The sequence below is a fragment of the Nuphar pumila genome, chromosome 8 (assembly GCF_984573655.1).
Source record: "Nuphar pumila chromosome 8, dmNupPumi1.hap1.1, whole genome shotgun sequence".
NCBI classification, from domain to species: domain Eukaryota; kingdom Viridiplantae; phylum Streptophyta; class Magnoliopsida; order Nymphaeales; family Nymphaeaceae; genus Nuphar; species Nuphar pumila.
In genome coordinates, this window is record NC_143256.1 from 3,348,271 (window position 1) to 3,364,772 (window position 16,502).

At 39.5% G+C, this 16,502-nt stretch overlaps 1 protein-coding gene across 1 annotated transcript in view; it reads right to left on the reverse strand.

Annotated features, from left to right (window-relative positions):
- LOC149829453 (uncharacterized) overlaps positions 1–16,502 on the reverse strand; it is a 133,246-nt gene that overhangs the window by 61,592 nt on the left and 55,152 nt on the right. Inside the window, exons 7-11 of the mRNA XM_090015951.1 lie at positions 15,483–15,538; positions 15,297–15,396; positions 15,102–15,219; positions 14,795–15,001; positions 243–579 (exon numbers count right to left, since the gene is read on the reverse strand). Coding sequence (XP_089872077.1) covers positions 243–579; positions 14,795–15,001; positions 15,102–15,219; positions 15,297–15,396; positions 15,483–15,538 — 818 coding nt within the window. The remainder of the gene's footprint in view (positions 1–242; positions 580–14,794; positions 15,002–15,101; positions 15,220–15,296; positions 15,397–15,482; positions 15,539–16,502) is intronic.

The following is a 16,502-nucleotide window of genomic DNA, read 5'->3' on the forward strand; positions in this document are numbered from 1 at the left end:
TTGTTCAAAGAAAATGATAAAATTGAAACCAAGCATCTTTTCCATATTAATTAACTTGCAGAAAATATCATACAATAAACATTGAGTTTTGACATAAACAATAAATAATGTCCTTTTCAGGTCTAATAAAGAATTCAATAACAATTTAAGTGTCCAATATCAGAAAATCTACCTAGCAGCATAAATATGCAGGAAACAATATCATTTGACAGAAATTGAAAAATATAGAGAGAGATGCAAACCTCGTAGTTATTTCTCCATTAACACTTGCTACTGGAAGATATTCATCACCCGTAGGAATGTCAGACCAATGAAAATGGATTCTTCCCCCACCACCACCTCCTCCTCCAGTGTGACCACCATGCCCACCGACACTTGAAACTGTGGACATCTCTCCAAGGGTCAATGTCCGCAAAAACAAAATGATTGACCCACCGGAACCTCCACCTGTGCCAACATTTTCAGTACTAATTGCACCAAAATCTTGTCGATCTGCAACAGGATGAGAGCTTTCTCCATCTGCCCTAACAGAACCATCAACCAACAAGCTTGATAAAGAATGCTCCAAAGATCCCATAACTGTCAAATAAGTAACAAAATTTGTTAGCAGACCCTTAAACCAACAAGCTGCTGTCGTTATCTACAACAAAATACATCAAATCTTGAGCAAAGAAAATGGAAAATATTACCCCAAAATGTTTCAATACCCAAAAGTGTCTCATGAGAAATGCTTACATAGAAGCCTAAGCCATAGCATCTATTGCGAAAACACAATAGATTTTTCAACAAGGAAACTAAACATAAATCCCAAAGAAAAACATGAGCACAAGAAAAAGTAGGCTTGAAGAGAAATGCCTATGTAATAGCCTAAGCCACCCCATCTATTAAAACAAAACATACATATACATGTGTACACATGCGCTCAGGCAAGCACACATGCAGATGGACACGAGAAAAAACAACCACACATGCATACCACATACAAATGTAGTGGTGGAATCAATCTTGATCTTCGGTCATGTCTGAATGTAATGACTAGCATTGACCAAACCAGATATGGATTTGATTGCATTGGTTTATCTCGCAGCATTCACAGGTCATGTGAGCTAGGATGTGTGGGCCAAAAAGTGTACCCTTAGTGAAAAAGGTGCTAAGCCTTCGCGAGATACATCAATCATTATTGTGGACATTTTATATTGTCAAATGCCTCAAGATGCATGCCCTGCAAGATTAAAACAAGAGAGCCAAAGGACAGAAGAAAGAAGGAGAAAAGGAAAAAAAGAGAGGTTGCAATATATTAAGGGTTATTTACAAATTCATACTTGGATTTTTTTTTAATGATTCAAATTCATACCCAAAAAATGTGGTAATTCAAATGTACACCTAAGTTATTTTACGGATAATCAAAATCATCTGTGGTTGGTGCCAAAGCTGGCAGTTACGTTTTTTTCACTCAAACATTTTATTTTAGCCTTGTTTAAAAAGCCAAATTTATCCTTCACAATCAAAATCAACAACTTTCATCTTTTTCCCACTTCATTTCTTTTACATATTTAATCAGGGGCAACCCATCTCCCAACCATTGCACAGCCATCCATTTTACAATTACCAGCATTGCACAGGCCATCTATGGAAGATACTCTCTCTTCAGATCTCTCAAATAAATAAACCACCATATACAATAAGAGGCTAGCAACAATCCAAGAAAATGAAGAAATGACTTGAACATCAGAATGTCAAGCCAACCAATGAGAAACTGCAACCCACGAACAAAAAGCATCAATGAGAGCAGCCAGCTGCCAGACAGATATAGGCAAAGTTCGGTACAGATTATTAGAAGATCTAAAGAATCGAGCATATCTACATAGCCACCTTAGTGTTATTTTCTCACCATGGTTGCCCATCATTCAAAATGCACATCATTCTACGTTGTTTCAATTTAGCAGCAAAGATAGTTTTCCGCATGCAGAGAGAGAGAGAGGTTAATGAGTAAATGGCTAAAGAGAAGAAAACTTAATAAGGATAAATTTGGAATAATTTGAAATTTAATAATAGTTAACTATGGTTACAAGAAAGATTGTCACTATAGGTATGAATTTGGATAAGTGAAGATAAAACTAGGTATGTTTTTGAACTGTAACTTTTTTTAGGTATGAATCTGAATAATAAGAAAAAAAACTAAGTATGTTTCTGTACATAACCCTATTATTAAATACTTGGGCCAAAGTTAAAATATCCTTAGATATATAACATACAAAATAAACTGGAATGACTCAAACATCCTAAACATGAAACATTTATTTTTAATATGCCCCCTCCAACTGCCTTGGGATATCCGAATCTTGTGAGTTTTGGTTCTTTTAGCTAACGTGCCCAAAGTTGTCAGCTTGCCTTATGATTTATTAAAAGAAGAATCTTTCGCTGATTTCATAATCAAACTCTAAAGGAAAGAGATATTTCTAGTCGCTTGCCTGTTTTTCTGAAAAGGTTCTTAAGTTTGAAATTTGGGGCGTTACAACTTGGTATCAGAGCTAAGGGAAGTAAGGATTCTTGACCATTGAGCATCTGCATCGCGCTGTAAGTATACAAATTTTCTTATTTTATAGATGTTTTTAGCGTTGTTAAGCTAAATGGCTTGACATGTTATGCTTATGTACCAGCATTGCTGGGTTTTGTAAACTACTCATGTTACGCATGAATAGTACAGATGTTTTTTGCTTCTTTTTCGAGCTTCCTGAGATTTTGATCTTGGGTATTCCTTGTTTACTCCAAGGATGGCAAGGAACTCGAACAAAGATTCGGCTTACGAATGGTCAAATATTAGGGAAAAATTCCCTGACTTGTATTTTTACTAATATAGGCCAAGGTAATTTCGCGGACGAAATTCTTTTAAGGAGGGTAGGATGTAATAAACCGAAAAAAAAAAGTAAGTTTGGATTCGGGTCGGACCCGGACCCGAAAGGGAGGCACCGCCTCCCGTGTCTTTTGAAGACAGTGATGTAGAGGTTTCAAAGAGAACCCCTGCCCCCCTTCTTCCTCTCTCGGTCCGTCTCCCCCGATCGACTCCCTCTCTGCGTTGCTGAGCATCGCCGCTGACGCCCCCCCTTCCGACAAGCACCTTCCGACAGCCTCCCCAGAGGAGCCCCCGACGTAGGAGCTCCCTCTTCTCGCCGGATACCCCCCTCCGTTGTTGCCGCCGTCGACTACCTTCGTTCCCTCCGTCGACGTCGTCGCTGATGCCGGCAGCCCCCAGGTACAATTCTCTTTCTCCTTCTCTCCTCTTCGTCCCCCTCATTTTCCCACCTCTTCTTTTCGGCAGGCGGCAGGGTTGTCGCCTGCATCGCTTCTTTTCTTGGGCGTAGGGCTTCAGGGGAGGGGTTGCTCGTGCCTTGGACGGCAGGGTGGCAAGCCCCGCCTCCCCTACCAGCCTCTTGTGCAGGTAAGTCGGCAGGGGTCGAGCCCCTGCCACTTAGCCGACAGGTCGGCAGGGGTAAAACCCCTGCCGCCTGTGAGAAGGGTTCTGGCAGGGGGTTTTGGGGCCCCTGCCTGCCCTTTTGTGTTCACAAGAAGGGTCGAGACCCCTCCCTGTCTCTTCTTGGTCATAGGGAGGGTCAAGTCCTCCTTGTCCCTTCTTTTTTCACAGGGAGGGTTGATCCCTCCCTGTCTCCTTTTTGGTCGTGCAGGGGAGGGTTCGACCCTCCCTACCTCTGTTTGTTGCAGGGAAGGGTTCGAGCCCTCCCTGCCTACGTGCTATGCAGGGGAGGGTTCAACCCCCCTCTGCTTTCGTAATATGCAGGAGGAGGGGTCGAGCCCCCTCCTCGGTCCCTTGATGTTAGGGGAGGGGTCAAGACCCTCCCTGCTTGTCTTTTATACAGGGGGAGGGGTTGAGCCCCTCCCTGCTTGTTTATTGCGCAGGGAAGGGGCGAATCCCCTCCCTGTTTCCGTGTTTCGCTGGGAAGGGGGGGCCGAGACCCCCTTCCTCCCTCTATTGTTCGGGGGAGGGTTGAGCCCTCCCTGTATTCTGTTTCTGCTTGGCAAGCAGGGGCTCATCCCATATCCTTGTTTCTTTTTACAGGACGGAACAAGGTTGTCGTCGCTGCCCTTTTTGCAGAGATGGCAGAGGACCGAGTCCCCTAGCCCTCTTTGCATATTCGCCAGGCAGGGTGCGGCCTCCTGCCTCCCCCTTTGTGGCTTGCAGGAAAGGGTCTCGCCTCCTTGCTCTCATGGCAGGCAGGGTGAAGCCTCCCTCGTTGTCTTCTTCGGGCAGGGGTGCAACCCCCTGCCTCCTCGAAGTCCGCCGACGGCAAGTCAACAGGGGCTCGCAGCCCCTGCCCCTGCTTCTTGCGTTTATAGCAGGTGCGCAAGGGCACGATGCCCCTGCCTCTGCTTCCTTTACGTCAGGACGACGACAGTCTCCCTGACCTTCTATTTTTGGTGGTAGCTTGCTAAGATAGTTACTTTTGCAGCTCATGCGACGGATCCTGCTCGCGCTCCGCGACCCAAGCCGTCTACCGCTTACACTCGCAGACGCCAGCAAGCTTGCAACTCCCAAAGGTAGGGGAAGATTGCACAGAAGACTTGAACAATTGAATTAAGTTCAATTAACTAAAAATGGACCATTAAATAAATATATATATATATAGAAATATATATATATTTATACGAGAATACATTTAACTCAAGGAAGCGGTTTCGCGATCCTTGTCCTTTACTTTGTCGTCACGCATCGCGCGAAGGTTCTGTGTTGCACTCCTGTTTACAGCCTTTACTTTGCTGTTGCGCATCGCGCACAGGTTTTGTGTTGTACTCCTGCTTACAGTCTTTACTTTGTTGTCGCGCTTTGCGCTAGGCTCTTGCTTTTGCATATGTGTTGGTATTGCCTTACTATTGCAGACGTGCAGGTCCTTGCTCTTTGCGTATGCCTTAAGGGCATCCTGGTGGAGGATGCAAGGGGCATTTACCACTCTCCCTCTTGCGACAAGAGTTCAGTCAGGAGCGAGCGACACATCCTCATCTAAGGAAAGGGATACCTCGCAAGGATCCTGGCTCTTCGTGTGCGCAGTCCTGCAGAGTCGACTTGAGATTTTAGGGAGCTGCGCAAAAGCATCAAAGGCTGCTCCAAATCGAAGCATTTGGAAAGATGTGACTGGTTGGTTCTGCTCGCCTTTTTGGCATATCTCGGGTGATCCCGAATTGGGGGTTCGAGCGAACTTCTTAGCGGGTGTTCAGTTGAGAAACATGTATCCCGTCTATCGAGGCTGGTATCGAGTCATGCGAGACATGTAGATACCCCGATAGCGGATGTGATTCGAGATAATCACATGAATAATGTTGGCACAAGGTACTGTTGTTTCAAAAGATAGAGTAAAGTTGATAAACTTTACATCTTTGTGAAACACTCCTGTTGAGGCTTTTATTGAGGATTTATACCCCCTTCATCCTAGAGTACTTGTAGTCGTGCACGACACGTCTAGTACTGCGATGATCGGATGAGATGGTCGTGCGACCTCGAACAGCGCTAAATGCAAAATGCTGCAATCACATAAATGGCCTCACATTCGCCTTCACAGGCAAGATGCTCGAGTGGTTTAAAGACCACAGCATAGAATGGGTCGTTAGTTAAGCAACCCCTAACGTACCTATTCGCTTCTATGTGTCTGTCAAGGGAGAGGACAGAGCGGTACAAACTTCAATGGACAGGTTGTTAACAACCACCCTACGGGCAACGATCCGGCCTCCCCAGTCATTGGAGTTAGGGGAAATGGGCTACATTAGTTAGCTCAACACTTCTGCAGAAGTTGGATGCATCCGTGGCACAACCTCCTTTGGGGAATCCTCTCTCGGCTAAAGTCGTCCCTTTGGAGCGAACTCAACTAGCTATTCGGGTTATTGAAAATACATAGAATAACAAACGTCCGAACTAATCTCAGTTGGTTCTACGTTTTGCCTGCGCGTACCCGCAGGTTCGTAATTATCGAAACATAAGGTCTGTTCACACTGGTCGTTGATGTAATAAAATGATGGTCTTCAACAAATGCACGAATAACTCACAAACAAGTGTCTATTGGAGACACTACAAGCATGACCCTTGAAAGGGTATAAAAGGAAGAACACTTGAAAAATAAATAATACTTTATTCATGAACAAAATGCTTAAGAAGCATAGTAGTTTACATTGAAGGGGTTCACCCCTATATATACAAAAAAGTGGAAGAGAGAGGAGAGCTCATTTTGAGCTCTCCAAAAGAGACATTGGACTGTAGTCCAACGTCTCTTATTATAGTTGTTGGACTATCCAACAACATTAATTATAGTTGTTGGACTACAGTCCAACAGCTATTTGCACTGGATCAAATATCTAGTTTCTATTGAACTAGATGCTAAAAAAGAAAATAAAGAAAAATAGAAAAAGAAACTATAATAATATTAAATAATATATATATATTACAGTTACATTTTAACACTCCCCCTCAAACTTACGGTACAATGAGCGAAAGTTTGTCTAAGAGGAAGTGAAATCTGGGAGCAGTGAGAGGCTTGGTGAAGAAGTCTGCTAATTGATATTCTGATGTAACATATGGCAGATCAATGGTTTCATGTAAGTATTCCTCTCTGACATAGTGGCAGTCTATCTCAATGTGTTTAGTGCGCTCATGAAATGTCTGGTTGCTTGCAATGCAGATCGCACTTTTGTTGTCCCAGCACATCTTTGAAGCTTGTGTTGCTTTAACTCCCATATCCGCTAGCAATCGTCTGAGCCAAACAACCTCCATAGTGGTGGTTGCCATGGCTCTGTATTCAGCTTCGGTGGAGGAAAGAGAGACTTTTTGTTGCTTCTTGCACCTTTACGAAATTAAGGTTTCACCTAGGAATACACAAAAACCAGTAGTTGAATGTCTATTATTGGGATCATCTCCCCAGTCAGCATCAGTATAAGCAATTAAATTTAATGAAGATGAAGCAGACAAAAAGAGTCCTCGTGAAAGAGAGGATTTTAAGTATCTAATAATACGCAAAATTGCTCCCATAACATGTAATGAAATGGTGGTCTTCAACTAATGCATGAATAACTCACAAACAAGTGTCTATTGGAGACACTACAAGCATGACCCTTGAAAGGGTATAAAAGGAAGAACACTTGAAAAATAAATAATACTTTATTCATGAACAAAATGCTTAAGAAGCATAGTAGATTACATTGAAGGGGTTCACCCCTATATATACAAAAAAGTGGAAGAGAGAGGAGAGCTCATTTTGACCTCTCCAAAAGAGACGTTGGACTGTAGTCCAACTTCTCTTATTATAGTTGTTGGATTACAGTCCAACAGCTATTTGCACAGTCAAGTTCCAACAGGAACTTGACTGGATCAAATATCTAGTTTCTATTGAACTAGATGCTAAAAAAGAAAATAAAGAAAAATAGAAAAAGAAAATAATAAAAGAAAATATAATAATATTAAATAATATATATATATATATATTACAGTTTACATTTTAACAGTTGAGTCGTGAGATTCGCTTGCACTATTGCTTCGCTTGCACTACTAATTCGCTTGTTTGCTTGATAGTTCAGTATGTTACTCGTTGAGTTGTGCACGCCTGTCAAGGCGTTACTCTAGTTGGTTAAACTGCTTACGCAGTTCTTTGCAGAGTAATAAGAAGTTTCTCATACTAGTTAAATGCTTATAATAATAGCATTATGCCAATTGCTACATATTAGCATGTGACTTACTTTATCCCTTGGTCGAACTGTTTGGTGCTTATGGCAGTGTAGCACTTGTTGGCTTGCATCTCTTATGATTTATGTGATTGCATACAGCTCGTAATCTACGAACTGGTGGCAACTAGGATTGATGTGGCCGCTTGTCTTGTAAGCTGCTTACATATTGTGATACAATTGTTGTCGTATGATTGCTTATGAATGGCTTGTGATGTAATGGTTTATGACTTACGATTAGTTTAATTACTTGTTGATGGACTGAGCCATTTTATGGTAATTATATGTTTTAAGAGCATTGTTATGAGTGTTTGTCTTATTCAGTTGTTTTGTTTGGCTGACGGGTAGAGTTAGTTACTATTCGCTATAGAATCAACACCATCCATCGGAACATTAAAAATCAACATCTAATGTAAGAAAATCAGGAAAATCAACATCCACTGATGTCACTTTCTTGGTATACCAATAACAACAGTTGTGTCTACACACCACCCACAGGCAAAGTGGCAGAATCTCCCTAAAACCGTACCCGAGAAGTGAACCACCTAATTGAGTTCAGGGGCACAATTACACGAAGTTTTAGTATCCTCACGATTCTCCAAAACCGAAGTGTAGGATTCTCACACTGTGGAAGGGATATCTAAGAAAAAGCATTAATTACACTTTTTACTTTCTTTTATATTTTTATCAAAAGAAGATTTATTTATCAACATTCGTTTTGTAATTCAGCATGCAAAACACAATACCAAAATTTGATTTGCAACTCAGCATGCAAAACACAATACCAAAAATTGTTTTGCAACTCAGCATGCAAAACACAACACCATAATTTGTTTTGCAATTCAGCATGCAAAACACAACTGGGGACCAGAGCCCGTTATAATATAAAAAGTGCAATTAATTCAAATAATGTCAAATTGATTTTTGCAATGCATATAACAAAATATAGAGCACCCCAGCTCGTGGCCCACACGGCGTACAGCGGTTAACTTTTAACGATTGATGCACCTTATGCAAAAATCACCATGAGCATGCACATGTGAAATAATTCAAGATGCTTGCCAATGTACATACATGCAACCAAAATGAGAAGGTACATGTATAGTTATTTCACATATGCATAATATCACATGCTTGCAAATACATCATTCTTTTCATGATTCATCGCATGCACAATATGCAAACATGCATGTGATCATACGAATGCAACAACAATATAAATTTCAGGATGTAAATTATCACTATATGCATATGTATGTAAACGACATATTAAATTTCATAAGTATACATAACCAACAAATTTTTTTAAGCCATTTCGACAAGCTCAGGGTAGAACACATACCCACCGAGTCCAAGCCATGCTATCCCAGAGTTACCGGAAGCTTCTTAGGTAGGTGGGAAGCTCGCTTCCCGAAAACTCGCTTTGGAAGCGCGATACTCCTCGCTTCTGAAACTTCATGGGAAGCTTGATTCCCCCATGCTTCTCATACACATGGTCTATGCATACTATATACTTTTCTCACGTTTCTTTTCATCTTTTTTATGTATTTTCTCTCACGCTTTCACTCACTTTCCATGTACTTTCTTTAAATTGGTAACCATCATTGTTAGATTTTAACAAAAAATTTAACTCTTTTACAGAAAAATCATGAAATATAAGAATGATCAATTTTGTTTTAGTTTTTATTTGTTTCTTTTTTTATTCCATATTGCTTCATTTTTTATGCATATTTTTCTTTTAAATTGAAACTGTGTTTCCCGCTTCGTATAAATTTTAAAATTCCCTCTTCCGCTTCCGCTTCCGCTTCCGACTGGGCTTGATCAGTCCAATGGCAGCCCAGCAGACAGTCGGCTGGGCCCATTCTTTTTTGTGTGTGTGTGTGGTGGCCACTCGGCCCAGCCAAACCAGTCAGCTGGGACTGAGCAATATGCATCCCTGCCCAACCGACTATTTCAGCTGGGCTTAGCCATTCCCAAATCAACCCATATATTAAATTTTTTTTCTTTTTCTTTTGTTTTAAAATCTGCTCAGCCGCTGGGCTTGACAGGTCCTAAATCTGCCCAAAATTTGTTTTTTTGACAGTCAAGAGAACTGTCTACATATTATATTTTTTCCTGCGGTGGTAATTCAGCCCAGCCAAACCAGTCGGCTGGGTCTGACCAATGTTCAGCCTTGCCCAGCCGACTGTTTCGGCTGGGCTTAGTCTTGGCCAGAATCGGCCGGTTTTGGTCAGCTTCATATATATATATATATATATCCCACGCCTCGATTGCCTCATCAGATCTGTCCAGACAGATCTATCCATCTATCAAGATCTGGCAGCATATATGATGGTCATCATCTCAACGGTCAGATCGGCCCAGATCTGACCGTACATAGCATGGGTCAGATCTGTCCAGATCTGACCGTACACCATAACTATGAATATATCGTTTTCCCTAATTTGGACATGGGAAAACGAATCAGGTTCATGATTTCCTACGAAGATATTGCCTAAACCCGATTTAGGTGTTTTTTCCTATTCGAATAAAAAAAATGAATCAGTACATTGTTCTTGAAGTTCGAAAAAAGGTTGAAGAAAGCGTCGGATGGCAGGAGGAGAGGCTGAATCCACCTCTCTCTCTCTCTCTCTCTCTCTCTCTCTCTCTCTCTCTCTCTCTCTCTCTCTCTTCTTTCTTTCTTCCTTTTTTTTTTTGAGCTTTTATAAGGAGGTTTAGGGGGTGAAGCCCCCCCCCCCTCCCCTTTCTAGCTTCTTCTAATTAGGGCTGGAGATAGGACTTCCCACATGGGAGTCCATCTCCAACACCCCTTTCCTAATTCTAAAAAATTTTCAAGACTTCTCAACCCTCTTTCCTATTTCTTTTATTTTTTTTATTCTCTTACCTTGTTTTTTCCTCTTAACCATTATGGACTCTTCTAGAGTCCCCATCATTAGGCAACTACTAAAAATCGGAATTAAATAATATTTAATATTAATTTATTATTTATTTATTATTTATTAATAAATAAATATCCAGAAACTTCCAGAGGGTGCCTTATCCCTCTGGGAGTCTTTTTAACTTTAAAATTATTTAATTTAAACCTCTATACTGAATTTAAAGTTTTATTTTTGTTGGATTTGGATCTGGATCCAAGATCCAAATCCATATCCAAAATCCATTTGGATCCTGAGTTGAATTGGATCTGAATTAATATGAGCCTTGGACTGAGTCCAGATCCATATTAATTTGGATCATATGGATCGGATCTGGTCCAATCCAATCCAGACATGATCCCATAAAGACGAGCCTTTTTTAAAAAAATGTGATTTTCGAGCCAACCGTAGCCCAAATTCGAAAAAGTAATATACCGTTAAACTCAAAATTTTGAAGCGCATCTAACGGTATATAATTCGAATTTTGCCTCCAAAATTCGACTGAATTTAACCTGAATTTCACTTAATTTTAAAGGTTACAAATAAAACTTGTTATCACCTTTTAATTGGCTCATTTTGGTCTTATCAATGAGACATGGGCCACGCCCAGACTCAATTATCTCATCCTAGTATCGAGGGTTTTACTATATTTCTATAATACTTAGCCAAATTTCAGAAATCTCAAAATTTAACTAAGTATAAAAATACACTATATTACATCTAGCCCTCCTCCTATAATGAGATCAAAAATCTCCATGAATGGATTGAAGCCATGAATAATGATCTAGAAGCCTTAAAAAAGGCTAAAACTGGAGAGATTCAATCATTGCCTATAGGAAAGAAAACCATAGAACGTAGATGGGTCAATAAAGTTAAAATCAAAAGTAATGAAACATTATAAAGATACAAAGCTAGGTTAATTGCCAAAGGGTATAGTAAAAAAATATGGAATAGATTATAAGGAAATCTTTGCCCTAGTAGCTAGGATGACCACGGTTCAAACTCTTATTACTATAGCATTTATTAAAAAATGACCTAAATGCCTTTTTAAATTAAACCCTTAATGAAGAAGTGTACATGGAACCTCCAACCAGGTTAGCACATGGAAAAGTTTTTCGATTACGAAAGGCTTTGTACAGTTTAAAATAAGCTCCTAAGGTTTGGTATAATCGTTTTAGTGATGTGATGATTCAATTAGGATTTAGATCTTGTTATATTGACACCGCTTTATTTGTTAAGTCCTCTTATGCAGGTATAGTTATCTTGCTCCTTTATATGGACGATATGATTATCACAAGAGGTGATAAACAAGGAGTTAGTCATATCAAGGACGTTCTCAAAAGAAACTTTGATATGATAGATATTGGTTTTCTTTGATATTTTCTTGGAGTAGAAGTTGCTTACTCAGCCTGAGGGTATTTTTGGTTTCAGACTAAGTATGCACTCGAGATAGTTGAAAGGTCAGACCTTACGGATGAAAAGAGAGTGGACATGCCAAAGGTCATCAATGCAAAAATGAGGATAGATGATGGAGAACCTCTGAAAGATCCAACTCCATATCGTCAAATGATTGATGCCTTATCTTACCTTTCTATTACTCGTACTAATATTGCTCATACTATTAATACTCCATATCGTCAAATGATTGATGCCTTATCTTACCTTTCTATTACTCGTACTAATATTGCTCATACTATTAATATTGCTAGTCAATTCCAACAATCTATATGAGTGTTGTAATGAGAATAGTTAGATATATTGAAAATTCTACCTTGGTTTATTTTTGTCATCCACATCCCCATTAGATGTTATTGTATATACTGACTTTGATTGGGGAGAAGATGTAAATGATTGTCGCTTAACCATTAACTTTTGTGTTTTTGTAGGTGATTCCTTGATATCTTGAACGTGCAAGAAACAACAGGTGTCTCTATCCTCCACAGAAACTTAATATTGTGTCATGGCCACTACAACTTCTGAATTTGTGTGGTTGCGACAGTTACTCGAAGATTTCGAAGTTTTCATATCTTCGCCCTCAAAGTTATGTTGTGATAACAAGAGTGCCGTATATATCACAAACAATCATACATTTCATGATCAAACAAAGCATATTGAAATGGATTGTCATTATGTCCATGAAGAATTCCATCACCTTACCATGTGTCATCTGAGTATCAACTAGCGGACTTCTTCACTAACGGGCTACCATCTCTCAGATTTCAGTTTCTTCTTGGCAAACTCTCGGTTGTCGTTCCGTGAGTTTGAGGGGGAGTGTTAAAATATGGTTATTGTTGTTATATATATACCCAGTCCAGAGGTATTTTGGTCTTTTGACTATTGTAATAGGCGTTGCCCCTAGCTTGTTTTTTATTTTTATTTTTTATTGTATATTGTTGTATTGTAGGCCATTTCTGTCCCTTGACAATGCAAGAACTTTATAGCTGTTGGGAGCTCCCACCAGCTAGATTTCTAGCCATTGGGGAGCCCCCAACAGCTATTTTTTGAGAGCGTCTCACTCCCTCTTTGTATATGTATATGGGTCTTGGACTCTTGAGCCCCTTGTAAAAGTATGCATTTTGTGTGCATTTAAAGTAAATAAAAGTAATTTTTTTATGTTGTTGTGTATGGTCTTCTAAGGCCGTAAGTGGCTATTGTGCTTTGCTCCTTTTGTGGGTTTTGCATTGGCCTCTTGGTCTTGGTGTGTGAAGAATACTTGGTTTCATTACAAATACCAAAAACCCTGCTGGCCGTACCAACGAGGCTGACATCAGCCCTCTTCCTGCGCACCGATTCTAGAAGCAGTCAATAGTGGCTTCTTCTTCCTTCACACAACCTCAAACAAGCCTCCCTTTGCCCTAGATATGGCATTGATACCAATATCAAGACCAAAAGTGTAGGCATAAACAATGGGCAGAAGAGCTTCCATTAAACCAAAAGAGAATGGAGTAAAGAATACATAGGGGTTGACTCCCCTTATTACAACATTTACATGACTAGCATACCCTTGACTAGTTACAATTTGAACCTAAACAATAAAACTGGAATGATTTGACCACAAAGAGAAGACTATTTGACTCTATTGGTACAACACTATATTACATGCATACTTTAATACCATCTTCTTTACTGCCTTGGTCCTTCCATTCTTACATCTTTTTTTTACATAATTATGATTTTTTTCTTTACTATTTGTGCAGATACTATGTTTATATATTATGGCAATGAATGAAAGTTATCTACCATATTTGGATACCATAAAGTTAGGAGTCTCTAAATGGAGTTGATTTCATATTGCAGCCTCATAGTTGGATCCTGTTTAGGGTCCTAATTGGAGCTGGATTCAGATTGTGGTCTTGTAACTAGTATTCTGTGCTTGGTTTTGGACAATGATAGGTATGATTACATCCTTTTTTTATCTCACAGGAAAGATTACGTCCTTTTTTCTCATGCCTAGATCCAATTTGAATCTGGCCGGTTTTGCTTTCCTAAAGGCTAGTAGGCTAACATGAATGAATGGGTTACATGACTAAAAATTTGCTGTATGAGATACTTTATATATTTTAGTTATTAAATTGCTGACTAAAGCAATGTGTAACCTATATATAGCCAACAGATTGACTTTTGACCGTGTTTCTGAAATATACAAGCTGGGAAATATTTAGTTTCAACAACTAAGACCTTTTTCATATGCAGCATGAAAGGGGAAAAACAACATTACTCAAAAGATGTGAAAATCCAGCCTTCATGATCTCATCAGATGTGAACTTTCAACAGGATGAAAGTCCAGCACCTAAAATAAACTAGGAAAACAAATAACAGTAGTGTTTGCATGAAGACCTACATCAAGCAGAAGAAAGGACAAAATTCATATACAAGCAAAACAATATGTAGCATTAAAAAAGAAGCAAAATGAGCACTCATGAGGATGCAAAACTATACAAAAGGTGATATAATTGCAGTAATAGGACCGGAGAATTAAACTATTGAAACTTTCCGCTTAAAATCATAATCAAAACTAAAATATTATTATGCAAAGATAAGGTATCATCTTAGTGCATAAACAAAATCAGGTAATAGTTCATGAGGAATCTACAAAAATGCAAACATTTAAGAAAATGATTAAAATGGTACATCACATTTAATTCATTTTGCAAGCACTACACCTATAATACCCCCGCCTGCGGCAGGACTGAAGGTTTCATTTCCACTCCCACTACCCAGCTCACAAGGCAAATCAGCATTTCCATATGCATCCCCTCCCTCAATCAAGCTCCCATTGAAGTACCCTGCACCTCCTTTTCCACCATGCCCACCACCACTACTAAGACCATTGTCTAAAACCCCACCTTTTCCCAGGCCACCTCTGCAACCTGTACCCAGAGAATAGAAATTTGTGTAGATTCAATTATATCATGAAGATAAGAGACAACAGAAGCAAACGGATACTATGTTTAAACAGAATTAAGATACCTAGTCCAGATGCACTTATACTTCCAGATGAATGGACCACTACAGACCTTGCCCTGTGAAAATGAACAACCGTCCCTTGTATAAAACCAGCAACACTAATGTCTTCCACCCGACAGATCTGCAAAATAAGACTATCAGTAAAGAATCATAGCCAATGCATAAAGTCATAAGACAAACTCCACAGATGCAAGGTACCTGAAGAGTGAAAGAAAGTGAGGAGTTAACATTGCAATCTTCAGGAGGATGAAGAAGTTCCACAGGGCAATCCCTGCTTTCACAGTATAGTCTAGGTGTCCTGCATTGTAATTTTACAGGATATAATGAATATAAAGAGTACTCACCTGACATAGGAACCTAAAAGGAAAAAGGATCTATACGTACACATCATCAGGTGTCGCATTTTCTAAAGGACCCCGCAAGACAGATCCTGGTCCAACCTACAAAGTGAACAGTTTGTATCCACCAATTAACATTAAATAATGACAGAAACGAGTGTTAGTTATCAGTTTGACAAACATAAACTTACAACCTATGAAACGGTTAAATTAATCAGAAAATAGAAAAAAAAATCCCGAACAATTAGATAATGCATCTTCATGAAACATGCTTCAGAATCATCTGAACAGTTGATGCAGAGCCACAGAGTCCAAAACTTGTTACAGTGCCTGGTAAGGCTCACAAGCTGTGTCATCAAACATCAATAACTGCTTGTATCCCATCAAATAGTGAAGAACCAAAAAAGATATTTGTACTTTCACCCGAAAAGGGATGTATATTTGCACTTTGTATTTTTACTTCTCTGGTTTGCAATCTGAACACAAGCAACCCAACTAACCAATCCAATTAATTTGTTTTTTTAACCTTATTTAAGCAATCAAACTTGCCAGCATTAACAAGCCAATGAAGAAAACCGACAAGAACCCTGTGACCTTATCTTGAAAAAATTTCACATGCTTCTTGTTGAATGAAATGTTCCCATGCTACTTCTCATAATGTGAAGGGTTTCAGTACTTAAATGTATAACAAGTAAATAACCTTGTACATGGGCAGGGTATTCTTGTCAATCTTTACTTTTATGTCTTATGTGTAATGCATAGTTTAGGTACTCTTTTATTCTTCACCTAATTGTTCTATTCAATCTCATAATAGATGAGATCTTTCACATTTCCTATGTATTACTTAACAAGTTAACATTATATCAGAGCCATGAATTGAATTTTGGGGTTCCTTCATGGGAACGACTTGGTTGGAATTTGGGTTCTTTTTCTTGCAGTTGGAATAGCTCTGGCGGTGAAAAAGTTTTGACACCTTCAACGTCCTTGCAGCATCTAATGTGCACCAGTTATTTTCCATGGCTAGTGTCATTAGGCAGAGTGCTGACCCAGGAGAACCTAAGAACGA